Source organism: Eucalyptus grandis, chromosome 1 (genome assembly GCF_016545825.1).
Source record: "Eucalyptus grandis isolate ANBG69807.140 chromosome 1, ASM1654582v1, whole genome shotgun sequence".
NCBI classification, from domain to species: Eukaryota; Viridiplantae; Streptophyta; class Magnoliopsida; order Myrtales; family Myrtaceae; genus Eucalyptus; species Eucalyptus grandis.
Genome location: NC_052612.1, coordinates 22,177,421 through 22,204,724, shown reverse-complemented (window position 1 = coordinate 22,204,724; position 27,304 = coordinate 22,177,421). Strand labels below are relative to the sequence as shown.

Genomic DNA, 27,304 nt, shown 5'->3' with positions numbered 1-27,304 from the left:
TTTTTTTTGTATAAGCATCAACTTTTCAACATGTCTCCCCCGTCAATATTTATCCGAACCTCTATGAGATCTCATCAGCTATTCAGGAAGAATGAAAAAAGAATTAACTTAGTGAACCAAACTATTGCATCCGAACCTTCGAATGAACTGAATTTTGGTACAACTAGAACTCCGAGGTTGCTTAGTCGTAGTTCGATTAACCAATTCCAAGGACCGATTACGTTACGAAAACAATGACATAAAGTTCCATGCCTCTCTTCTACTTATACACTTTTTAATCTATTTTCTTCGTTTCTTTTTATAATAGAAACCATTTGAACTGCAGGACAGCGAAGTTTGTCCTACCGTCGTTGAGAAAACACCCTCAGGGACCATTTCTCCAATTCAATTAATGTCCTCACGCAATCATGTCCGAACTTACGAATAAGTCCATGATCTGCATTACATCATTCTTGACAAAAAAACTAAAAAAAAAAAAAGAAATCATCATCGAAGGTTCCCAATTGCAACGAAGTTCTATTGATATAAAATTTATTGATGTGCACTTCTCGTTCCCTAGAAGAAACGTAGGAGGGTTTGTGATTTAAATATGAGCAAATCGTCGAGACATTCCCCGACCTACAAACAGCTTGCACCGAACGATGGCGCGACGACATGAGCAAACTGGGTTTCTGCGTGCGTGGGCTTTTGCTCTTGGAGTTATGTCTTCAATGGCTTCAGCTGCAATCGTGGAGCACATATTCAATGTATCGAGCTTTGCTTTACTCTTTTTAAAGCTTCTTTTCCAACTATGTACATATTATGTGAGGGTTTTACGCACCGACCCGTTTTATGTTCTTGTTCTATCCCAGTCTTTTTCGTCTGCAGCATGATTCTGTTTTGCATGCAAGACCTAATTCGATTGCTCACCTAATCTAATCGCTCATTTATCTATCTCTTGGTTCTCGAGGAAAGAACTGTATTGGAGTAGCATTAGGACTCTGCATCGTCTCAATTTTCGTGGATTAAACTACAAAAGCATGGATTAAACTCCAGTGCACGGCATGGGATTAATCATCTTCATTTTAATGATCCATTCAGGTGGAGAACGCGACAGTGAGGAAATTATGCCACGACCGTGTGATCACTGCAGTGAACGGAGCTCTTCCTGGCCCGACGATTCAAGTCACGGAAGGCGACACACTTGTCGTTTACGTCTTCAACAAGTCCCCATACAACGTCACTATTCACTGGTAAGTAGGGGACCATAGAAATACATCAGATAAACTGAAGATGCATGGGAAAGTTGACTTTGACAAATTGCAAGGATAGTTTTTTTCATTTCTGTTGTTTTCTTTCACAGCTGTTTAGAATGGTTAACACGACAAAGGAAGATAAAACGAGCACACATGGTTTTTGACTAGGTATTGCTGATGGCTTGCGAACATGAGATGAGATTTCACCTCACCCACAAATTGGTCAACTATTCGCTTGAAAAAATCAACTTTGTCCCAATGAACTTCCCAAGTGGCTACTTTGCGATGTCCTTTTATCTTCATTTTTTCCCCTAAAGTTGCTAATGATGACAATTAGCGTGATTTGTACAGGCACGGAGTGCTACAATTATTGAGTGGCTGGGCAGATGGACCAAATTACTTTACACAGTGTCCAATTCGTCCGGGACATAGTTATATCCAGAAATTTACTATCACTAAACAAGAAGGCACACTTTGGTGGCATGCTCACGTCTCATTGCTCCGCGCCACCGTCTACGGTGCTCTCATCATCCGTCCCAAGTCGGGTCACTACCCATTTCCCACACCCCACAAAGAATTTCCTATTATTCTAGGTATCACTCCTCACCCAATTTCTATATATATATATATATATATATATATATATATATATCACACAAAGTTGTATTATATAAGTGTAAGAACCAGTAAAACAATTTCTTCATTCATGAGTGTTGGGCCCGTACCCGAGTTACTAATCAACCGGACTAGACTAATCAAAGAAGGCGGATCCCGTCACCGTATGATTTGTCAACATGATAATTAAATGATTTAGCTGGTACTGCAGGAGAGTGGTGGAACGGAAATGTGATCGATATGCAGAACCAGGCACAAGCGCTCGGCGTGCCGCCTGCCAATTCAGATGCATACACCATTAATGGACGGCCCGGAGATCTCTATCCTTGCTCCAGAAAGCGTAAGCAAAACCACCAACAACAAACTGCACCTTTCTTCTTCGTATCACCTCGATGACTATGAATTATTGCATAAAGTTCAGAGAGATCTTGAAATGGAACAAAGGTCGGAGAAATTTTAACTGGCAGTTTATCGATAATTAAATACTCAAAGCACTTTTTTTCCTGCGTAGATACCTACAAGCTAAAGGTGGTGCAGAGAAGGATCTACATGCTTCGCATCATTAATGCTGCACTCAATAACCAACTTTTCTTCAAGATAGCCAATCACAAGTTCACTGTCGTCGCCGTCGACGCCTCATACACTAACCCCTATGTCACCGACGTCGTCGTCCTCGCCCCGGGCCACACGGTCGATGTGCTCCTCACCACGGACCAGACCCCGGGGCCTACATGGCAGCCCGCCCATACGTTAGCGCCCAGAATGCTCCGCCGCCCAACAACACCGCCACGACCGGGATCCTCATTTACGACAAGCTGCACTACACGAGCCCAATCATGCCTCTCTTGCCGGCCCTCAACGACACCCCCACGGCCCACAAGTTCTCCTCCTCCTTGACCAGCCTCGTCGGGAGCCCGAATTGGTTGCCGGTGCCAACTAAGGTGGATGAGCAAATGTTCGTGACCATCGGACTGAGCCTCTCCCCATGCGGGTCGACGGCCACGTGTAAGGCAATTCCCAATATCCCCTCCCTCCGGTTGTCTGCAAACATGAACAACGCGTCGTTCCAAGTCCCCACGAGGCTGTCCCTCTTGCAAGCGCACTACTTCAACGTGAAAGGGATCTACACCCCCGATTTCCCCGACCAGCCGCCGCTGAAATTCGATTACACGAACCCCGCTAACAGCAACAACACAGCGTTCGCGTTCGCGCCCCAGAGCACGAGGGTGAAGCAAGTGAAGTACAACGCGACGGTCGAGATCGTGTTCCAGGACACAACGATCATCGGTGCGGAGAATCACCCTATGCACTTGCACGGCTACAATTTCCACGTGGTGGGGCAAGGGTTCGGGAACTTCGAGCCGGTAAAGGATCGGAAGAAGTTCAATCTCTTCAACCCGGTGATACGTAACACGATCGGTGTGCCCGTGGGAGGTTGGGCTGCCATCAGATTCCAAGCAAATAATCCAGGTATTATTTTTCGCTCTTTCATTGTATTAATTATGATGTTATACACCACATAAAATCGTACTATTAGAATATCATTGGGGTCTAAAGTGGGATTTATCGTTTGTTGAAGTATGATTGACTGGTATTTGAAAACAAAACAGGAGTTGGTGCATCTTTTAGGAAGTTCAATATAGTTCGTAATTGAGTGATTGTATAGGGTTTAATCCAAGCATGATTATTTCCTAGCCAAAAAAGAAGATAACCTGAGTGTGATGAACGATCAGTTGCAAGGGTAGCGGATACATAGAACCTTTTCTCGGGAGTAATTAAGCAAGATGAAAGGGACTAAATCCACTTAACATCGGGCAATCTAATCATTATCTTTAAGCTAACAAGTCAAACAGTGCTTTTTGTCCTTTATGGTGACGGTTCATACGTTGATATCATTTAGCTTGGACTCGCATTTTTGTATATGCGTGCATGAATGTTTTTCAAGGGAGGAGTTAGAAGAAGGAATGAGTTTGGCATATTAGATGGAACGACAAGAAGGGATAGCGACGATTCAACAAATCCTTTAGACAAGTTCGATGATAAGCTTAACATATAACATACTGAAAAATAATAGTTATTTTATCAATCCAAGCAAGATGATTAATGTATCTCAACTTTTCTGTGTATTCTGTAGGTGTATGGATATTGCACTGTCACCTGGACAGCCACTTGACTATGGGACTAGCGACGGCTTTTGTCGTCGAGAACGGGCCCACCCCATCGTCGACATTGCCACCGCCTCCTCCCGATCTGCCTCAGTGTTAGGACCAAGAGAACGCAATACATGCTTCCAACTTGTCCGGGCAGTTAGGCTATCCTTTTCCATTATTTCTTACTTGCAACCCCATTATGATTAGTCATCTGCTGCTTCGTTTCTTTGAAAACGCGGTTATGATGAAGAGAGTTCATGTTTTCCCATCCTTCGGTCCAAATGCCTTTGGCTTAAGTAAAAACACTGCAAATTAGGAAGCAAGGATAAGAGTCTCTTGCATCCATCTTGGTTGTAACTCTGTACGTATTTAAATTCCAATAAAGACGTATCGCAAGATCTTCTACAGTAGCCTGGTGGGTTCATATGTTGTGCCAAAAGAAAAAAAAGTAAAGCAGGGAACAAGACTGAAATGAATCGTCGAGAAGCCAGTATTAAAACTGGGGATGTACGGAAATGAAATGGAGTTTTGTATGTGTGGTAGGAGCAAGTGATTGGACCCCATGGGCTTTGCCAGATCATCGAAATGTGATCATGGGTTGCGAACCAATCGTAAAATGAACTCCAATTTTTGTGAAGTCTTCATGGAAACAAGACCCGGTCAGATGGAAGGTTTATACACGACTACCATTTAAATCGGTCTTCTCACCTGGCAAGCTGTCGAGACTGTCAAGCTACTAGGCCCACGGGAAGGTCTAATCACAAAGTAATGTCATGAACTAGGAATCGGATCAAAATTCACCAATTTCAATTTTATGAAACTGGGAATCAAGCCGGTATTCTTAGAAACTACTTAAAACCGACCAATTCAGTCTGGTTCAAGCGATTCCCAATCTAGGCAATCCTTTTTGCTCACCTCAAGTTTGGGCATTGCCCACCTATGCAATGTCCATTTGCATTGTTGGAGATATGCAAGATCAATTATGGATTATGATTAATCATTTGATCATAATTGATCATATGAATCGATCTGAAATTGGATTTGATTTCGTGTATCATATTTTAATATTTCCTTGAATTTTTCATACATTGTATTATAAATAGTGCCCATACATGTAATCAAGACAAGTTGAATCAATGCAGAAGTACATTCCCTCCCTTTTCACTTTGTTTTATGGTATCAAAGCTTTCACACTCCTGGCCTAGCTTTGGCTATTTTCTGATCTAGCCTCAGCCTCTCTACTGATTGCCTCCCGTTTCTTCTTCCTGTATCCTTGTTGTTGCAGAAAATACTAACCAACAAAACAATGTTAGCACACAGGTGTAGGAATCAGTATTTGAGCAAATAAACACAAAGTCCATTTTCTTTTACTGATACCGTGCAAAAAGACCAATCACCATCGAAAGAAAATAGAATTCCCGAAAGATCAAAACTGGAGGACCTACCTCACTCGCCTACACAGTCGAAGCACCAAACTGAAGTGGCACAGGAGCAAAGATCTGGGCCCCAAGCACAGCCCATCCAATGTTTTCCTATCCAAACCTAGTTGAACCAAGGGTAGCTCATTCTGGGCCAGCCCATCTAATGGCTGCCTATCCAAGCCACTCCCAATGCATAGATATATCGACCAGCCCAGTCCAATCCATGGCTCATTTCTCAAGGGCCGATGAATTAGGCCCATGGCGAACACACCCAACCCAAGGAGAGTCCACCAGCCACTAATAGAGCAAGCCCGTCCTTCAGGCCTGGGTGGTTTCATTCGGGTCAGGTGTCCAAACCGGGTACCATAGGTCTAGGAACGAATCCGTGCCTGATTCCTCAACTCAGATCATGCCATGCCCATTTTCCGCTGTGAGCGGTCGCCCAAAGCCCAGCAACCTGCTATACACCTCTATCACCGACGAACTGGAGCTGCGTCTCATCACCAGTAACTTGCTGGCACAAAGAACTACTAGACATGTTCTCAAGAGTTTCGCCAGGTGTTGGTGACGAAGGATAAGGATGGTTTCCATGATGGAACCGTCCCGATCCTGACCAACAATCACCTAGTGCGATTCTAGAAGAAGTGCAACTAGCTCCTTCGAATGTGGATAAGCAATTTTATCTCTCCAGAGGTCACGGCCAAGCTTCCTCTGACAAAAGACTCAAAATCTATGTGGGATAACATAAAGGAGACATACGAGAAATTAGATCAAGCGAAGATTTTTTGTCTTACCCAAGCTTTATTCGAATTCAAGCAAAGGAATTTATCCATCACTGCTTGCTTCAATAAGCTTTCAAGCCTCTAGAACAAACTAGAGGCCACCGGAGAAAAACTTGAAGGACTCCGACCACACATTACGGTGGTACAAAATTATCAATGAACACGAGAAGGTAACTTGTTTCCATTTGATATTGAACGAAACTTACTTGCCATTTAGATCTCAGATCCTCATCATGAATCCGATGTCATTGCTCGGACACATCTATCAACTTGCAATTTAAGAAGAAAGTCAGTGACTCACCTCACCGAAACATGCAAGGGTTATAGGAAGGGGTTGCTTCTCATAACTCAAGCGAGCTGGGGCTGAAGCAAGGAGGCGGCAAAAGGGGCTAATGTTTTCTGAGGAAAACTTAAGAGACTTCATGAAAGGAATGAACGATCCAAATAAAAAAAACACGATCAGACGGCTCACGGGTGATCTTTCCAACGCCTGGATCGGATGGCTCATAGACAAACTTCCCAATGGATGGATCGGACGGCTCACACGCAGTCTTCCTAGAACCTAGATTGGACACTCCAAATGATGCCATGTGGGCCCCATTGTACAAGTCCAACAGTTTTTCTTCATCACATCAACGAAATGGACCAAATTCAAAGGGAAAGGGTCAAATGTACTGTGATTATTGCAAGCGTCCACGTCATAGATAGACATTTGTTGGAAATTATATGGAAGGCCCGAGGAGAAAGGAAAAAAGGAAAGGGAATATTCTGCTGACTAAGTCACTGGACAAAGCAATCAATCAATTACCCATGATCAATACCGGCCGCTTATGAAAGTCCTGAAGCAACTGGACATTTATGACAAGAAAGAAAGTTTTTTAGGTACTTCTTACTACTTTAACTCTATTTCACATGATGCATAGATAATTAATTCAGGTTCAAGTGACCACATTATCTATGATAAAGGTTTCTTTTCCTATACTCACAAAAATATTCAATTGCCCATTTTTGTGCATCTCCTGAATTGAAATATGACCTATTTCATGAGCATTGGACCGTAAATCTTAGTCCTTCCATTACACTCCATATAATGTCCCTTATGTGCCTCAATTCCAATTCAATCTTATTTCGATCTCAAAAGTCTGTGAGGACAATTCTTGTCCTATCATTTTCAATTATGATAATTATTTCTTTCAATCCCTTTTGACTAGCAAACTAAAGGGCTTGGTAGTTTTTTACAAGGGTTGCATTTCTAGACCAACTTTCACAAAAGCTTTGAATTGTCATGTATTTTCATGAATAAAAATTCATTGTGTAATGTTGCTATCAATGATAAAATTATTCTCACTCATCAACGTTTGAGTCATAGTGCGCCCCTTTCTCATCCTCAAGGTCGAATTTGCCCTTTAGCAAAACAATCATGTTCACCCTTTCTCACAAGCAAATTAGGTGCTATGGACATTTTCTCACTAATACATGCTAACATTTAGGGCCTTACCACACCCTGCATTGTGATGGATCAAGGTTCTTCCTTACAATTGTCGATGATCATTCTCGTGCCACATGGATTTTTCTTATGCAATCAAAGGGTCAAGTTTTTTTTTTATCTCATTTAAAGAATTTTTTCACCTTATCGCAAAATCAATTTGGAAAGTTTGTTCAACGCATTCGAATAGACAATGAGAAAGAATTCTTTAGTTATGAATGTAAACACCTCCTCTTCCCATGGTATTCTCTATGAAATTTCGTGCACTTACACAACTCAACAAAATGGGATAGTTGAGCGTAAACACTATCATCTTTTGAAAGTCGCAAGTACCCTTAAATTTCAAGTAGCCATTCCTAAAACCTTTTAGGAGATTGTGTGGTCACAGCAGCTTATTTGATCAATTGCATTGTGACTAGATTTATTGGCAAATGGATGCCTTTTAAGATGCTTTTCGGGAAGAAGCCTGAAATAGATCACTTTAGAAGTTTTAGCTACTTGTGCAATGTCAATACTATGGGTTCTCAAGACAAAATGAGTCCTCGTGCTTGGCAATGTATTTTTATGGGATACCCAACTCTCCAAAAGGGGTATTGTGTTTCCAAGCCATCAAAATGTAACTTTTTTATGAGTAGATATATTGATTTTTATGAAGACATATTTCCATTTGAAGATAAATTACCATTAACTAAGCAGTCTAAATCCGATCATCATGGGCAATTTTTATCTAAAGAAGTCTTATCACCTACTCCATAATATAGACTTATTACACCTATGGATGTTCCAACATCTTCTCTAATAATGGAGAACAATACAAATCATCCATTAACCTCAGGACATTTAGGACATTCAACTGAGGAACTAGTCCCACCATTGGAAGAGACTTCTGCTTCATCTTTAGGAATATCATCTCCATAATTTATGGTAGATGAGTCATCACCTACTATGCTTGAGCATGTCCCCAACAATGTTCAGGTCGTATCACTCGTCCATCTACATGGACTAAGGATTATATATGCGCTTCTCTCAACTCATCAGGTACTCCATATCCCGTTTCCTCCTATGTTAGAGCAATTATCTTCCAAATATATGTGCTCCATTAGTCATATATTCGAGAAGAGAGAACCATCTTCTCAGAGTGAAGCTATTCATGATCCATGTTGGTAAAAGGCCATGAGACAAAACTAAATGCCTTATTGGAAAATCAAACTTAGGAAATAGTATCATTGTCTCCCTATCGTAAACTTATTAAATGCAAGTGGGTATATAAAATCAAGTATAGGATCAACGGATCTCTTGAACGATACAAGGCTTGATTGGTAGCCAAGGGCTTTACGTAATGAGAAGGGTTTGACTACCACGAAACATTTTCTCTAGTATCAAAAAATGCCATTATTTGGTCTTTTTTAATCTATCATTGCTTTCTAAAATTGGCAATTCCATTAAACGAATGTTCACAATGCTTTTCTCCATGGCGATTTGGACGAGGAAATATACATGGATCTTCCACAAGAATTACGATGATAGGGGGAGTGTAAGGTATGTCATCTCTATAAATTTCTTTATGGTCTCAAACAAGCTTCCTAACAATGGTATGAAAAATTCACTACAGCTCTCACAACCGCTGGTTTCACACAGTCCAAGCACAACTATGCCCTATTCACATGGACAAAAGGTATGTCATTAATTTATTTAATGATGTGTGTTGATCACATACTCATTATGGGAAATGATGAATTAGCTGTCAAGAGTCTTAAGGAATACCTACATTCTGCTTTCCATATTAAAGATTTGGGGCCTCCCAAATATTTTCTTGGGATTGAGATCACTCGTTCATACATAGGAATTTCCCTCAGTCAACAGAAATTTGTTCTAGAAATCATATCAAAAGCAGGGTTGTTGGGATGTAAGCCAGCTATTATCCCTATCAAACAAAATGCAAAATTAACCACGGTTGATTATGATATGGGATCGTCGTCTAAAATTGATGACCCACTTCTTGAAGATCCATCCAGTTATCAGTGGTTCATAAGAAAACTTATATACCTAATGACTAGACTGGATTTATGCTATACAGTACAACCACTTAGTCAATTCATGTATAATCCAAAGGAATCTCATATGAATGCAACTCTGAAAGTCGTAAAGTCTTTGAAGAAATGCCTAGGGTTTAGTATACTTCTTTCTTGAGATTGCAATTTGGAAATGATTGCTTATTACGATACAAATTATGCCACAAGTCTCATGAGCGGAAGATCCACCACTGACTTCTATATTAAGCTAGAAAAATATTTACTTTCATGGAAAACAAAAGGGCAGTCCATTGTATCGTTGTCATCAACTGAAACTAAATATCGAGCCATGGCCAAAAGGGCCAACCAATTTATTTTGGATGCGAGGTCTATTTTTAGACCTTGGTGTACAAGTTAAAGGGCCAACCAATTTATTTTGTGACAACGACACAACACTTAAGCTCGCACAAATCCCATAGTCCATGAAGGAATGAAGCATATAGAAGTTGATTATCACTTCACTCGAGACAAAATTTAAGAAGGTATTCACCAAGCCACTATGCCAAAGGCAACATGCAGATCTATTGAAAAAACTTGGCATTTTGGATATATACCATCTCAGAAGCTTGAGGGAGGGTGTTGGAAAAATGCAATATCAATTATCGATAATGACTAATCATTTTGATTATAATTGACCATCTGAATCAATCCAAGATTGGCTTTGATTTCATTTGATTTCATGTATCATATTTTATTATTTCCTTGAATTGCTCATACGTTATATTATGAATACTGCCCATACACATAATCAAGACAAGTTGAATCAATACAAAAATAGATTCTCTTCTTTTTCTCTTTGTTACATGCATAATACCGGTATTTATTGGCTGAGCCATTTAGAAAAACATCACCTACATTCGGTGGAAAAATTCAAAAGCTAGAAAGGGCATTCACTTAAAGAGATGGGAGCTTCTTGCAAAAAAGATATACTCTTTATCTATCTTGCACTGAAGTTCTTATATAATCTTCACAACATCGAATGTGACTTGGGCTAAGGCCAGTAAACCAACTTTTTTTTTTTTAATTTCACATTGAAAGTTAAAAGGAGTCGCTTTTCGCCCCATTTTCCTCTTCCACTTCAATTAGTGCCGTTGAATGTTGCATCAATTTCTCCAACAAGGACATATCCTCTCACCTTTACAACCTGCAATAAAATTACTAGTTTGGTCCATTTGACATCGGCCCATCTTTTTTGGAGTCTAGATTGAGGTTATAAAGATAAAATATTAGGTAGAGCTGGGATTGGGCAACAAATATTGCCCCAACCTATTGCAAGCCAAAAGCCTTCTCTCTCTTAATCTCAATTTCATGCTCTTCTCTCACTCTCTCTTTCCTCTCTCTCCCATTCACACTTCTCTCCCACACTATGCTATTTCTTCCTCCCACTCATGTGATCGTTCCGACTCACAACAAAGCCCATTGTTTGATGAACCATGCTATTGCCTCAACATCCACACTGCAAACCCTCGCAAGATCCGACAAGGATGACCCTCACCCTAGCCACGAGAGTTGAGCCCTTGCCAAAAGCAACAAAAACAACCCTCGCCTATGGCCGACAAGTGCTATGACACCCTCATCAATGTCGTCATCTCCCAAATCCTCACCAGATCTCGTAAGGGCGACCCTTACATGTGGTTGACAACCGACCACAAGTCAAAGGGAAAGAAAAGGAAAAAGGAGGGAAAAGACAAAGAAACGGTGAAGAAGAGAGAGAGAAGCGGAATGGACTTGGTGAATTTGCTGAGGTGGCTACCCTAACTCTACTCCCTTGCAAATTCATAGCCCTCAATCTATAGTTGTCTTGCCCTACCCATTTTTTCTTTATATAAAATGAGGTATATAATATGTCATGCTTCCATATCGTCCCACACTTCTACGTGTAATATGAGCATGAGTTGAAGATATTTATGCTGGCACAAAATTAAAAAGCAAAAAAGATACATAAAAAAAAAATTGTAATCATAGCTAAGTGCACTATTTTTTTTTTTTTTGGAGCAAAGCCGAGTGCACTATTTAACTAAGACATACATGGTAGCGTTACGTAAGAGAATATATATAATCGCCACATAATTTGACCTTTTTTTATGTGCACCATTGCAAGGTTCACCAGGAAACGAGGAAAGGGCTGGAAACTGGAGTCGTAGACTGAACTCCCAACCTTTAATGGCTTTAGTGATCGGTGACTGTAGTTTGCAGAAATCACAAAGGACTTAAAGTGATCAAGAGTCATTTGATTTAATTCCTTTGTCAATTAGAAATGAAATGAATTGCCATACAATGAATCATTTGGAAAATAAAAAATTGGAAATTTGTTTTCAATTTATGTCTTGGCTTTTCCTAGTTCATGTTTAGGAAATTTCGTCCCTACTGGGCCGTCCCATGTCTTTATTTTCCTAGTCCAATTTTAAGAAATCCTTTTCATTGTGGACTTTTCTTAACTAAAAAATAGATTGTTGTCATGGATTGGTTTTCTCAGTATACCTCGTTCTTACATATTTCCATTTTCCTTATTAGGCGATCAAGAACTAGAATGGCTGACCAAACCGAAATGTGTGATCGTATCTCCGCTATGGAAGACCAACTCCGACAGTTGCTCGCTTCTATGCAATTCATGACAGCTCAAATCCAATCACTCCGAACGGATTTGACTCCTGCACCTGCTCTCCCTGAGACAGTAGTCCTGAAGCAGTCAGGCAAGACCCAAATGAGCAATGGTGACATGGCTAACTTGGAAGATGACCCACTGTTGGTCACTGCCGAAAAAACTAAACTTGACAATGTCCCTAAGATGGGGCAAGAGGAAGTGGAAGTGATGGACACTCTAGGGCAGCCTAGTGGTAAGTTTGATTACCTGGTGAAGTATTCGGCTCCTCCCAGCTTTTACTTTGACTCCCGCAACATAGTTCCAAGTGGATTGGATGACATGGATGATCTGACGTCTCCAAAGACAGAGAACTATGATGAAGCCCTAGAAGGAATCACAGGTCTGTTCGATGACCTCTTCATAGGAACCAATGATGAAGGACCTTCGGAAGACATGGACGTTAGCCTGCAAGAGTAACTTGTTGCACATTCCCCTGCGCGGGAATTTTTATCGCTTTCTAGGAATTCTTATCGCTTTTTAGGAATCGTTTTCGATTTTTTCTCTTTTTAGGGATTTAGGAATCACAATTTCCATTCCAATAATGTAATTCATTTGATTCTATTCAATGAAATTACAATTTTATTTCCAATTTTGAGGACATGATGGAGTATACCAAACCAGTCCAATGACGATATCCAACCATGAAAAAGAAAAATATCATCCACGGAAAAATCCTGAGGGCTGGACTTTCTCATGTTTCCTCCCAAAAACCTTTTCAAAAAAAAAAAATACATTTTCCCAAAGCTTGTAGCAGATTAAACATGTTTGTTTGTCTGACTCATTTGCTTATTGTCTCAGAACATGATTCTATAACTTGTTATGACAAGGGACATCTGAGAATGGCGTATCAAGTTTCAATGATCGTAAACTTGACTTGTGATCAACAGGTTTAGGGTGCAATTGTAATGAAAAGATTTGGGGCAAGTAAAAGATGACCATCATTCCCTGGTGGAAGAGATGACCAATTTGGGACATGACAGATTTTGGTAGTGACCCAACTGGGATAAAGTCTCGACCCGAGCCAAAATGGATGTGCAGTTTGAATTTACTTTGATGTTGCATAGTATCATACTGATGCACGTTCTCTTGTGCAGGGGCAAAAGTGGATTTTCAATCTTGAATGATAGGGACAATCCAAATACATCAACTGCTGAGGCAATTCCCATTGTAGAGGAATCCTTGAATGAATGCTTAAAACAATTTTGCAGTATAGAAAACTGTTTGAAGTTGACATGCTTAAAGCTGTTGAGTTCCTTTTAAAAAAGGGTTTTGCATGATGACTCTTACATGTTTTATCCACCAATTTCATTAAAGAACATCAAGATGGACTAATTTAATGAATGATGTGGAATTGATTGAGCATACTAAATGAGGCGAGTCGGGATGATGAAAGGCAAACCCTATCCTATACACAGTCCCATATTCATACACTTGTGAGATGAGTGTAGGAAGGTTCATATTCATAAGGTAAAGAGTTCTCTCGCAAAAGGTACGGCAACCGAAATGATGAGAGGCAATTCATTTCTCTATCCCAAACACTACAAGTGATCCGTTGCTTAACCCTTTTGAGCCCATACACTTATGGATATTCTTTTCAAATCACCCCTGTCAAGAATCACCCCACATCGGGGCAACTAAGAGATCAAATGGCATCATGAGGTGAGGAAAATGGATTGAAATTTCCTTGCTCTCACTTGCATCAATCTTCAAGTCATGCTATTACATTGAATTCATGTGTTAATTTAAGTGCCTTAGGATGATGAAGAGCATTTCTTTCTCTATCCCATACACTTATATCCTTTGCATAGCCCACTTGAGCCTGCGATTTCGTTTCTTTATACCCAATTGGTGATCATCCCCCACACTGGGGCAAGGCAAAAGGTAGAAAAGACCTTTGAAAGTTCGAGTGTCATTGTTTGACGCATGCATTGTGCGCAAAAATTGAATTCGAAATAGAACTAAGGGGCATGAAAAGCAGTGTGCCTGGTAAAAGTAAGGCCAATGCCCATGAAAAGAAGTGAAAAAAAATGCATGAGAACTGGGGGTATGAAAAAGCAGTGTGCCTAGTAAAAGCAAGGCCAAAACCCATAAATGAAAAAAGAGAGTCAATATAGGTAATTGTCAATTGCAAGAATTGAGTCTCAGTGGAGCAATACTCAAAGAGCTCAAAAGGGTGAGTTTTTACCATCAATGGGGCATTTCATGAAGACAATCCCCGATGATGAAAAAGAAAACCGGTGGCAATGCCAAGATGATCATCAATTCACACCTTTTACACACATTTTGAGCCTAATGATCCTTTCATTTCTCAACCCATGAACCCAACCTACGTTACGTCCCTTACAAAGTCTCTTCAGATTAGGGTATTTGAATTAACGTAGGAGTTCATATGTTTATAAGCATCGCTCGAAGAAGTGCGAGCAAGATTATTTCTTTTTCGTTTTGCAGGGTTCTTGACTTGTAAACCCGGAGATGATTACAATACAGTTCATTCAATAGCTTTGACTCAAAGAGTCATTTTGTTAAGCCGTTGACCAAGCCCACATTATGGTCCATATTAAAGACCTCTCAGATTGGTAAGATCGTACCGCTTGCGAGAATACTTGGACCCATGTCGATATGATGAAATTGAGTGATTCGCATAAAATAGACATTCTAAATGAGAGTGAGTGAAAGTCCTTTCTAACCGAAAGTCTCTCATTTAGTATTCTTAAGAAATCCATGTCATGAGTGAAGATTGTCTCGAATGATAATTTTCTCCAGTGGAAATTTGGGTGATGTAAAGGTCATTATGCATAAACCCCGATTGAGTTGATGAAAACCTCACCGAATTTTGAAATGTGCATTCTAGAGTAGCTTAGATTGTCTATCTCTTTGATGAATGCATATCAGTTTTTGCTCTAAATCATGTCTGACAGGTAATTCAAGTTCCTTTCAGAATGTTTCATGATATTAGGAGGTGAAAGGCCTCCACAGGATATCTAAGTTCCAGAAGACATATCCCAAAGAATCGAGATATCATCAGGTAAGTATATCTCTACCCATTCTTCACACTTGACTCGGTCAAGATGTCCCTTTATATTGACCTGGCGTGCTTTCGTAGCCCAAAGTCCCTCTTTATCGACTCGGCGTGCTTTCGTAGCCCGCTGTCCATTTATATTGACCTGGCGTGCTTTCGTAGCTTAGAGTCCATTTATATTGACCTAGCGTGCTTTCGTAGCCCAGAGTCCCTCTTTATCAACTCGGCGTGCTTTTGTAGCCCGATGTCTCTTTATATTGACCTGGCGTGCTTTCGTAGCCCAGAGTCTCTTTATCGACTCAGCGTGCTTTTGTAGCCCGGTGTCCTTTTATATTGACCTGGCGTGCTGTCATAGCCTAGAGTCCCTTTTGAAAACACCGACACTCAACTGAGTTGTCCCCCAAAGATTTTCCTCCAGATTCAATCTGATTAAGGCGACCGAAGAACGGTTCGGGTCCTGGTTAATTGACCTCTGTTGCAAGGCTAGGCAACCGAAGAATGGTTCGGGTCTTAGCCAAGCAAAATCTCGTTTAGGCGACCGAAGAATAGTACGGGTCCTAGACAACATTTATTGCTCTAACAGGCGACCGTAGAATGGTACGGGTCCTGGAAAGCAATTTCCCCATTCAGGCGACCGTAGAATGGTACGGAACCTAAAAAATCAATTTTCCGTCAAGGAGACCGTAGAATGGTACGGGTCCTCGACAATACCTATTCCCTATTTTAGGCAACCGTAGAATGGTACGGGTCCTAGAAAGTGAATCCCCGTTTAGGCGACCGTAGAATGGTATGGGTCCTAGACAAAACCTATTTCCCTATTCAGGCGACCGTAGAATGGTACGGGTCTTGGAAGGTAAATCCTCGTTTAGGCGACCGTAGAATGGTACGAGTCCTAGACAAAACCTAAATCCCCGTTTAGGCAACCGTAGAATGGTACGGGTCCTAGACACAACCAAACACTGTCATACTAGGCGACCGTAGAATGGTACGGGTCCTATGAAGCAGTCTCTTTGCAAAGCCATGTTACTATTCTGGGCGACCGTAGAATGGTACGGGTCCTGGACATGTAATACCAACTATCTTGAATCACTCTACCCTCTTTGAAGGTAAGTCATTCCAGGTAAGTCTTTCATCATCTGCATTAGCATTTCCATGCATCATATAAATTGTATAAAAAAATGGAATTCATTTTCCAACAAAAATCATCCATTGCATACACATAACCAAAATTTAGGTCTCAAATTATCTTTGAAGGCAACCTCTTCGAGCTCACCTTCAAAGAGGGGCAACTGTTGACACCTAAATTTTGGACAACCCATTTAGTCATTTATTGCATAAAAATTGTGGATTAATTTTTAACCCCTAAAAAATATTATAATTCAATCGCATAGCATATAATTTTTTAGGTGCATTTATTTTTAATTTACATGTTTTGCATTTTATTTTTATTTTTAGGACCGGTGGTGGATGAGCTCAAATTTTATGTTTTGAGCTCTAGTTCGGTAGGCCAGGCTAGGCCCATGAAAGGATAAAATTAACCCAAGCCCGTCGTTATTTTTAATTGATTATCTTGCGAAGAATTAACATTTGATGCGATATTATGGTTTTTGAAAATTAAAAAAAAAATCGCATTGTAATCTTATTTTTTATCAATAGATGATGAAATCGGGGGAGAATATTTTTGAGATAAGGATTTTTGTGATCAAGAGGTTATAAGCAATATTCGGGAGATGAAAATATTTAAAAAAAGATCCTGTTTTGCGTCGCCTATAAAAGGATACGTACGGATCAATGGTGGGGGGAGCTTCTTTGGAGACAAGAAAAAATTCAGAAAGGTAGGTCAAGGGAAGTTTTGCTTCTGCAGTGAAAAACTGCAGAAAAAAAAAGAAAAGGAAAAGTCAGAACGTGAGAGAGAGAGAGAGAGAGAGAGGAGAAAAGGTAAAGTAAAAAGGCTGATTTGACTCATACTGTTCATCTTCCTCGCCATTCCTCTCGCTGCCCGATTCGCCGCGCCTCCAGTCACAGATTCCACGCCGGCCACCGCATCGGTGTTTCCTCCGCCAGCCTGTCGTCATTCGTCCGCGAAGCTGCCCCGCCTCTGCACCAGCGCCGTCGCAGCAACTCACTCGTTCGTCGCTACTGGTCGCCGCACCAGAACCGCCTCGCTCCGAAGCCCACCGTATCTCCGCACGAGCACCACCGCGATCTGCGGACCCAACGCCAGCAGTCCGACGATCGGGTCTCAGACTGCCCGGCACTCGTCGCGCCTTAGCCAGCGCGACTCCGCCTCTGCAGCAACCGAGGCCGCCGCGCCTCCTCACCCGCGAGCTCACTCCGCGCCATCGCCGCCGCTGCAACCCGCCGATCCAGCCACTGTCGCTCTGCTCTGCCTCTGCTGTCACCAAGCTACCGCACGCCCGAGCCGATCCAGGACCCGCCTGCTGCTCGCGACGCTCACCCTTGCTGCCGACGCCTCTACCCGTCGGTTGCCACGCACCGCTTCGCCTGCAGACGCCGAATCGTCCCCACTCACTGCCCGACGCCGATCCTCTACCTGAGCCCAAGCCCGAGCAAGGCTGCCTGCTGCTGCTCCTCACCTGCGCTTGCACCGGTCTTGTGTCGCCGCGAAGCCCCCGCACCGAGCCCCTGCCGTGTCTCCGCTCACCACCACCTCAGCATCCCGCCCGCACCGGACCGCGATCACCCTTGCCTGCAACTGTAGATCGCGACTCCCGTACCACCGGAGTCCGAGCGCTGCCTCGCCGCCGACGACCAGCAGTCCGGTCGCTGTTCAGCCCTCGCCGGAGTCCGAACTCACGCCGGCCGACCACCTTCCTCCCTCCGGTGTCAACCCCCCATCTCCGTTACTTACCTTAGGTAGTTTTTTTTTATTTTTTTTACTTTTTATTTTTTTACTTTACTTATAGTTTAATTTATTTTACTCTTTTTATTTCTTAGGTAATTTTTTGGTTATTCCGTTTGGTAGCATTTCTTTAGTGACATTGGATATTGTAGGCATTATCGGCAGGAGTTATCCCTATGATTATTGTAATTATTAATTTGACCTTGTAAGATGTCGGGTCATTTTTTAATTGTATTAATTCTTGGGGGTTTGTTGATAGTATTTTAAATGTTGAATCAATATAACTATTAATTTGATCCGTAAGAATTCGGATAAGATTTTTAGTTATTTTGATCTTTTTATCGTGACATTCAGGACTATAGTAATCGTTAATTTGACCTGTTAGATGACAGGTTATTTTTTCAATCATTGTAATTCTTTATTTGATTGGATGCTTTGATTAGTTTAGATTTAATGTTTAGTTGGTAATTGCATTGTTTTGAAAAAACACTAAAAAATCTAAAAAATATTTGAATTAGGATTCAGTTTATTTTGGAATATTTCTTGTTATCTTGCATATCTAGAATAGGGATTTTATTCCGAATTTAAAAAAAATAAAAATCCAAAAAAGAAAGTGATTCATTTAGGTTGTTAGTTTTTTATTTGAATTGCATGTTTAATTATGTGAAGTTTTAATTTCGAATTTCTTAAAGAAAAACACAAGAAAATCATTGTGCATTTTAGATTAGAATTGCATGTTTCATTTTAAATTTAGATCATCTTTTTTAGATAAATTGCATCTTAGATTTAGATAATGTCTTAGTTTAAATTAGGATTTAATATGACTTAATCCCTAGTTCAAATTAGATAGAATCTTAATCTAGCTAGATCACTTTTGCATTTTTAAATTTCAAATTTCATAAAATTTGTCTTAGGATAAATTAGTTGCAATTTCCAGGAATATATTGCATTTTTAGAATAGAAAAAATCATGTGCACGTTATATAGAATTAAGTCCATGAAATGCACGTCATTTTAGTGATTATTGTTAGGTTCATTTCTAATTAGAAATTGCCCGTCATTAGATTATGTCATTTAATAAATGTCGCGTGACATATAGCTCGCATACTAAATTGTATGCTGCATGTCATTTTAGGTTAAATAATTTTAGTATGTCATTGCATTGCATTACCTGTCACCATTTGATTAATTTAGATTGCATTTAATTATTGCATTTCTCCATGTCATATAGTTTAGGTCATGTTGCCATGTCATATTAGATTAGTAGCATGCATCGCATGATTCTCATTAAATAAAGTGAAAACAAAAATTGAGTAATTGCTTGTTAATTAGAAACCATATCTAGGGTTGTTGATGTGGATTTTAATTTAACACTGCAGATGCTTGCTTTCGTTGCTTTTAGGTAAATTCTACATTATTTAATTGCTTTCTTGGGTGTTAAATTGGTGATTTGCACACCGTATGATCACCTCACATGTTAGGGAGATAGTTTAAAATCAATTCAATTGCCAAACATTTTTTAAAATAAAAAGAATGGTACCGAAAGGGTATTAGAGAAATCTAATGTAATCAAGTCCCCGTACCCTTAATCTCTGGTTCGTAGGAGTAAAGTAATTCTCCCATTAGTTTACTTGGGTTTCTAATCGACCCACCAAAAATAGATTAGTGACGACTCCTGATTGAAATATCATTTGCATGTTAAGAACTTGAACCTAAGTCGCGAATTGGTATGAGCTTGGGAGAGCCCGAGTTAAGTTTAGGCTTAACAATCCATTAGCCAAACCCTAGGTGGTTGAAATCCGAAAAAAATCAGGCCGCGACAATGGTATGTCCCAAATGGGAAATAAAGACATTAAAAGTGTCATAACTTTCATACACCACTCATTTAAGTGCCATAATTTTTATTCGGCCACTTCAGTATCATGACTTCTAAAAAATGTCCATTTAATTGTCATAACCTTAATTGATCACGTGAGTGCCATAACTTTTTAAAAATGTTTATCCAAGTGTCAAAAATCTGTTGTGACATAACACTTGTGGATAATGTTTTTAAAAAATTATGGTATTCAAGCGAGCGATTGAAAAGTTTATATAGCACTCAAATAATTGAAAAAAAAAATCACGATGTTCAAGTGAACAACATACGTAAACAATAACGCTCAAGTGATAAAAAAAATGGATTATGGCACCTAAATAACTGTCGAAAGTTATGAAACTTATTGTGTCATTTTCCCAAATATATACTAGATCCATTGTAGAATTTCTGTTTTTATTAATTAGTAATTCCCAGGATTAATTATAGATAGATATTCATCCTGTTTAACCATCTGTTACAAAACCCACGATAATCACTATTGACCAAGAAGTTGGTCGCTCTTTTGAATTAAAATTGCCCATATCGATGGCGATGAGAATGGATTGTGTTGCAAGTAGTTTATTTAGAGGGCAAAAGTACTAAAAAAAAAAAGCTCTAAACTTGTTAAAATTATGCCAATTCAGTCTTAAATATTTAAATTTTGCCTATTAAATTCTAAATATTTTCACATTTTATAAATTGAAATCATCCAATCAATTTTTATCGAAAAACGTTAAAGTGAATGCAAGTCATCATGCTAGTGCTGACATGAACATTTTTAATAATATATTTATATTTTTTGGCCTTTTTCTTTATCTTTTCTTTATTTTTTTCTATTGAGGGCTGGCGCTCAACCCTCACTGCGATGCCTTTGCAGACCATGGGCAAGGGCGTCTTGACCCTTGCCAGCTTAAGGAAAAGATTGCAATGCCCTCATCAATTTGGGCAACACCCTCACTTGGCCCAAATCTAGCAAGGGAGTCGTGGCCCTCACTAAATCTGAGTTAGTGGCAACAACGCCCTCACTACTTGGATTTGGTAAGGGCTGCAACACTCTTGCTATGGCTGATGAGGGCATTGGGCAAGGGCCATCATGCTCAGTGAGGGCCTGTAAGCTCTTGCTATGGCCATCAAGGGCATGGCAACCTTCACCCAAAGCCAATGATGAACGCACCGCCCTCGCTTAGTGCCGGCTAGGGCATCTCAGCCCTCACGTATGGTCAGCAACCTTTTTCAGCCCTCAATCAATAAAAGAGTAATTAAAGAAATGCACAAAAAAATTAAAATATTAAAATATTATTAACAAAGTCCATGTGTGTCAACCGTACTACATAGGTCGGCAAGTGTCCACTTCAATGATTTTTGTCAAAATTAGTCCAATGAACTCAATTAACAAAATGTGATAAAAGTTTATGACTCAATTCGCATAATTGAAATATTTATAAATGAGTTGGCACAAATGCAATAGATTTATAACTTTTCTACTAGCTTTCCTAGTTTTTAGGCAATTTATATATAGCATAATAATCCATTTCCTAATTGTTCATGTTTTGAGCAATTGTAAGTTGAATTTTTCATCGACTTCGTGCTGCGGCATAACTGTGAGCTCTTAGCTTCCATCGCAAAAGCGACTAAAATCACTCGAATTCCAAGTTGATCTATCTAATCCCACCTCAATCATAATATTTTGGGGAGAGGGCTCATAGATCTTGATATCTTCCGTAAAGTTGAGATCATAATTCATGTAACTTATGATGTTAGGAAAATAGGAATCAATATACACATCTCTTGTAAACTTCTCTAGTCAACCCAATTTTCAATTTTGACTAACTTGCTCTAAACATGCCACAAAAGTACATCACAAGGAGGATACTTAAGTACCAAAACTTTCGAAAGATACTCTTAAGTGGCACTTAATAGCACTTTTTTTTAATTAGGACACTTAAAGCGCGTTTAGTAACCATTTTGTTCCAGGGAACAATTTTTGATGAGAAACGATTTTTTCTATTTCTGTTTTCGAGAACAACTTCTGGGAAAAGAACGCGTTTGGCAACTTACCAAAATTTCTAGTCTCAGGATAGAAATACGTTTGGTGAAATTCTTAAATTTTTATAATTCTTATATTTTTTAATTTTTTAATTATTTTATTATTTTTCCTCTTCTCTTTTTCCTTTTCTTTTTCTCTTTGGCCAGTCGTCGGCCACTGTTGTGGCTGGTGACCAGCCGAGCGAGGTCAAGCCTCGCCAATGGCCAGGTGAGCCTCACCAGGCCACCGGTGAGGCTTGGCATCACCCAAGTGGGAAGAGGTCGGCCTCGCCCTGGCCTGGCAAAGCCCAACCTTGCGACAGCTAGGGAGGCCAAGCCTCACCACGGCCATGTGAGGCTCGGCCTCACCAAGGCTGGGTGAGGTCAACCAAGCCCAGATCTGGCGAGGCCAAGCTCACCTAGCCACCGACGAGGCTCAACCTCGCCAAGCCACCACCAAGCGATGCCATCTTAGAGGTGGCCCAACAAGGTCGAGTCTCGTGCAGCCATAGCAAGGCTCGAGCCGATGAGACTCGGAGTGGCTCGGCGTCTCTGAGGGCCAGTGACGCTCCGGTAAGGTCACCTGCCCTTGTTTGGCCAGTCGCCAACATCGGCCATGGCCAAGGCCAACGACCGGCAAAAGAAAGAAGAAGAAGAAAATAGAAGAAGAAAAAAAGAGAGAAAAATTGATTCTAGAAATTATTCTCGAAAACAAAAGGCTTTTTTTTTAACTTCTTGTTTCAATTCCAAATCTAATCCCGAGAATAAATACAAAAAATAGATTTTTTATTTCTAGGAACAAAAGTTTTACTAAACATGTTTCTATTCTTTTTCGTTTCCTAGAACAAAATACTAATAAAATTTGTTATGGGAACAAAAATTGTTTTTAACAAACAAGCCCTTAAGTGCCAACTCCAACAAGGGTAACCAAAAATCTGACCTGGCATTATTTTAAGAATAAATGTGGTCTACATGGCTCGTCAGAGTTGCCTACTGAACAATGAATGTGCAAAATGACGTCGTTTTGCCCGAAAATTGATTTTTAATATAAATATTAATTTAATTAAATAAATAAATAAATTAACAAACGGGTTACCACAACGCAGCCCTTGCTATTGTCGCCTCGACGACCTTGGCCAACCCTCACCTTGCCCCACCGTCACTAGCCTTTTCTAGTGATGGTGGGGCAGCAGCGGCTGCGGCGAGCCCCCGCCACTTTACTGCAATCCCTTTTATAGTTTAGTTGTTTAATTTAATTTAATTAATATTTATATTAAAAATCAATTTTGAGGGCAAAACGACGTTATTTTTGGACAAGCTAGCCATGTTGATAATTTTTTTTTAAATAATTACCATCTTGGTAAAAAAATGTTACCGGAAATGTCACGTCAACATTTTGACCAAAATTCTTGTCGTTAATACTTAAATGTTCATTTATTCTCCGATTTAATACTTAAGTGTTCCTTTTGGAAGTTTTAACACTTAAATATCCACTCGTGTCAAGTTTTGGCGCTTGAAATGTCCAGTACTCTTAAACATGCCTTATTTGCCATTACCACAACATCACAACCAATCTCATTTCCCTTATTCACTAGGAAGTCTCGCGCGTGGCAAGTCTTTATTTATTTATCCATTTATAATCATAACAGAAAAAAAAATATATATATATATATATATATATATATATATATGGGGGAGATAAAAATAACTGAAAATGATACTCAAGCCCCACCCAAATACAAAGAATTTAGAGAAGGCACCTCTCTTCCTTCTCTACTTGGCTAATAATTCCTCTTCTCCATCTAAGATAGAAACAACCAAAGACAACGAATAATATCACCCACCAACAAAGTGAAGACTGGCTTAATTACATCGATAGATTACATGGGCGACATAGCCGGAGCAACGGCCGTGATGTCCGAGGACTCGCTACCCGCCGGACTGGCAGCTGCACCCGAGCTCATCAGCACCATCATCGCACGGTGCGGATTGGTCTATTGCACCTCGCACAGGTCCGGCGAAAACACTCCTGCAAAATCATTTCGATGCAAGAAAAACATAAGTCGACCCTTCTATTTTATTAAATTTGTGAACGGTAACTTCTTCACAAAAGGAAAATCTTTACAAGGAAAAAAAAGGATTGAATTTGGTCTAATACCACGATTGAGTACCCAAAAAAAAATTCCTTGGGTCAAACAGAAGGATCGAATAAGGAATGTTTCAATTTTTCCGTGGCGAAAGCGAAAGGGACTAAGCACAAACTCTTTCTATGGCCTTTTATGCCTCGACGTTGATGGTGAATCACATGTTCATACCTTCTCCGGCAGCCAAATTGAAGTAGAGGTCGATGATGTTGGGGCATCTACGGTAACACGCCGGGGAGCAAAGCTTGGCGGTGAACTGTGGCTCGAGGAGTGCGTCCAAGGAGATGCCGACGGCATCCCTATCGACCCCACAGGCACGCACGCAGTCGTCAGTCTCAATGTACCCGCCCAACCTCTCCACTATGACCTCCGACGTCCGGCACTAGTACTCGACCCCACCACTCTGGTTCGCGTATGTCTCCAGCGAGCATCTCTTCCCCGAAGACGCGATCGAGAACGCGCACAGATCCTTTGGCAACTCCTCGCACACACAATCTCAGCTGCAAAGAATTCCAGTCTCAACAGGATCAACGACGAAAGAACATGGTGTTGGAAAATAATCCAAAATAAAACACAAACTGTTTGTTGCAATCAGAACATGAAATTGGAGATGAGGTACGGATATCCGAATCTCCTTAAGGCAATTAGTTCGCGCCAATGGTGCTCCGTAGATTCACGAACTATGCCTCCCAAGATACAACACCTCGAACCTGTTTGGATTAGCACTATGCAAACAGGACTCAGTCGAACCGTTCAATTGAACCAGCACACTCAGAAAATTCAGAAGAGTAGAAAAGTGTATCAAAGCCTTTTTGGAATCGAGTCGGAAAAACCAAAAAACCATAATGAAGCTCTATGCTCCCATCTATTTATAGAGATTTTTAGTTCATGTACAGAAGAGATACATGAATTAAATAGACGCATGTATCCACGAAATTCATGAATCAAGAGATACATGAATTCAAGAGATTCACGAATCCAGATATACGTGAATTTAAGAGATTCGTGAACTCAATAAATACATAAATTAAAAGATACATGGATCTAGGAAATTCATGAATTCAATAGATACGTGAACAGAAAAGTTTAAGGAATTCATGAGTCCAAAAAGAGATACGTGAATAGAAAAGGCGTATCTTAATTTATTGGCATTCGTTAATCCATTAACCATAATTATAACCATAATTATAACAATCCCCCACATTAATGGATCAACAAAACATTTTTGACTCGAAGGAATCTGAGCATGCCTGTTGAAATAAACCGCATCAAGATAGGTAGCTTTCGCTTTGAACCTTCTTTAGTGAAAGCTTATCAGACTTACTTAACTAGTCGATGGACTAAACCTTGAATCGCCAGTTGTTTGTGTAAGCCTAGACAATAAACCTCACACGGAGTATTTCCAATTCAAGATTGGTTCTCGGTTATGTTCGTTCTTTCGGCCCTGAACCTCTCGGGATTCATGCGTGCTTTAGAAAATCTAGCCTTTAAAGATTTTCATAGAATCGGCCAGCTCCACGCATATAGGTGCATTCCTATTAAAGACATGCTACCATATCTCACTTGGATGTTATATTCCAAGTTATAGGAATCATTAAACGCATAGCATACCCTTAATAACGCTGTAGGAAAGCACCGTTGCATCATAGGAATGGGAGATAGTGCTTACACTAGAGTTTCCAAAATTTGCGTTGTCCTATTGAACCTAGTCCATGAGATCTCCAATCGCATAGGTTAGGTTTCCACCCTGGAATCTCTTTATTGGGTTAAGGCTCTTAAACCCATTCCCCTCGATGCGCAGTTTATCTGCTCTTTTGACAAACCTTTTGTCAGCGGATCCGCAATATTTTCTTTTGACTTTACAAAGTCTAAAGAAATTATTCCATTTGAGAGTAACTGCCTTACGGTGTTATGTCTACGACGGATATGTCTAGACTTACCGTTATAAATCACATTATGTGCCCTTGCAATTGCCGCTTGATTGTCACAGTGTATGCAAATTGCAGGCATAGGTTTTGGCCACATTGGAACATCTTCTAAAAAATGTCGAAGCCATTCTACTTCTTCAGCAGCTTTATCCAAAGCAACAAACTCTGATTCCATTGTAGAGCGTGTTATTATAGTTTGTTTAAAGGATTTTCATGACACTGCAGCACCTCCTAGCGTGAACACATATCCGCTAGTCGATTTCGATTCATCAGAATCTGAAATCCAGTTTGCATCACAATAACCTTCCAAAACGGCTGAATATTTGCCATATTGTAGAACATAGTCTTTTGTCCTTTTCAAATATCCTAATACTCTCATCAAAGCATTCCAATGCTCATGACCTGGGTTACTGGTATATCTACTCAGTTTGCTTACTTAGTATGCAATATCAGGTCTAGTGCAATTCATGATATACATGATGCTGCTGATTACTTGAGAGTATTCTAGCTGTCTAACACTATTTCTAGTGTTCTTTCTTAAAGTTAGGTGTGGAAGAAAAGGATTGTTTGCATTTTTAATGCCAAATCCTTTAAATCTCTCAAATACCTTTTCAATGTAATGAGATTGTGTTAAACCTAAGCCATCAGAATTCCTTAGAATTTTGATGCCGAGTATAACATCTGCAACACCTAAATCTTTCATCTCAAAGTTCTTCTTGAGAATGTTCTTGGTGATTTTGATGACCTCAATGTTATCTCCAAAAATTAACAAGTCATCAACATATAGACAAATAAGTACATATCTAAGCGTAGTGGATTTAGTGTACACACATTTGTCACACTCATTGATTCTATACCCATTTTGAATCATTACCCGGTCAAATTTCTCATGCCATTACTTAGGAGCTTGTTTAAGTCCATACAATGATTTGACAAGTCTACACACTTTGTGTTCTTGTCCTTTGACCTTGAACCCTTCAGGTTTTTCCATATAAATCTCCTCGTCGAGATCACCATTTAAGAATGCAGTTTTCACATCCATTTGATGTATTTGCAAATTGTATAG

At 40.1% G+C, this 27,304-nt stretch overlaps 1 protein-coding gene and 1 pseudogene across 1 annotated transcript; one reads left to right on the top strand and one right to left on the bottom strand.

Annotated features, from left to right (window-relative positions):
- Positions 1-627: 627 nt before the first annotated feature.
- On the top strand, positions 628-4,408 carry LOC104433098 (laccase-7). The gene is given in 7 exon segments (XM_010045742.2): positions 628-746; positions 1,081-1,232; positions 1,587-1,828; positions 2,062-2,190; positions 2,362-2,568; positions 2,571-3,320; positions 3,985-4,408. Coding segments are annotated over 7 exon segments (1,716 nt in total). The 5' UTR covers positions 628-641; the 3' UTR covers positions 4,116-4,408.
- Positions 4,409-23,861: 19,453 nt separating this feature from the next.
- Positions 23,862-25,866, bottom strand: LOC104435455 (annotated as a pseudogene).
- Between the last annotated feature and the right edge of the window lie 1,438 nt (positions 25,867-27,304).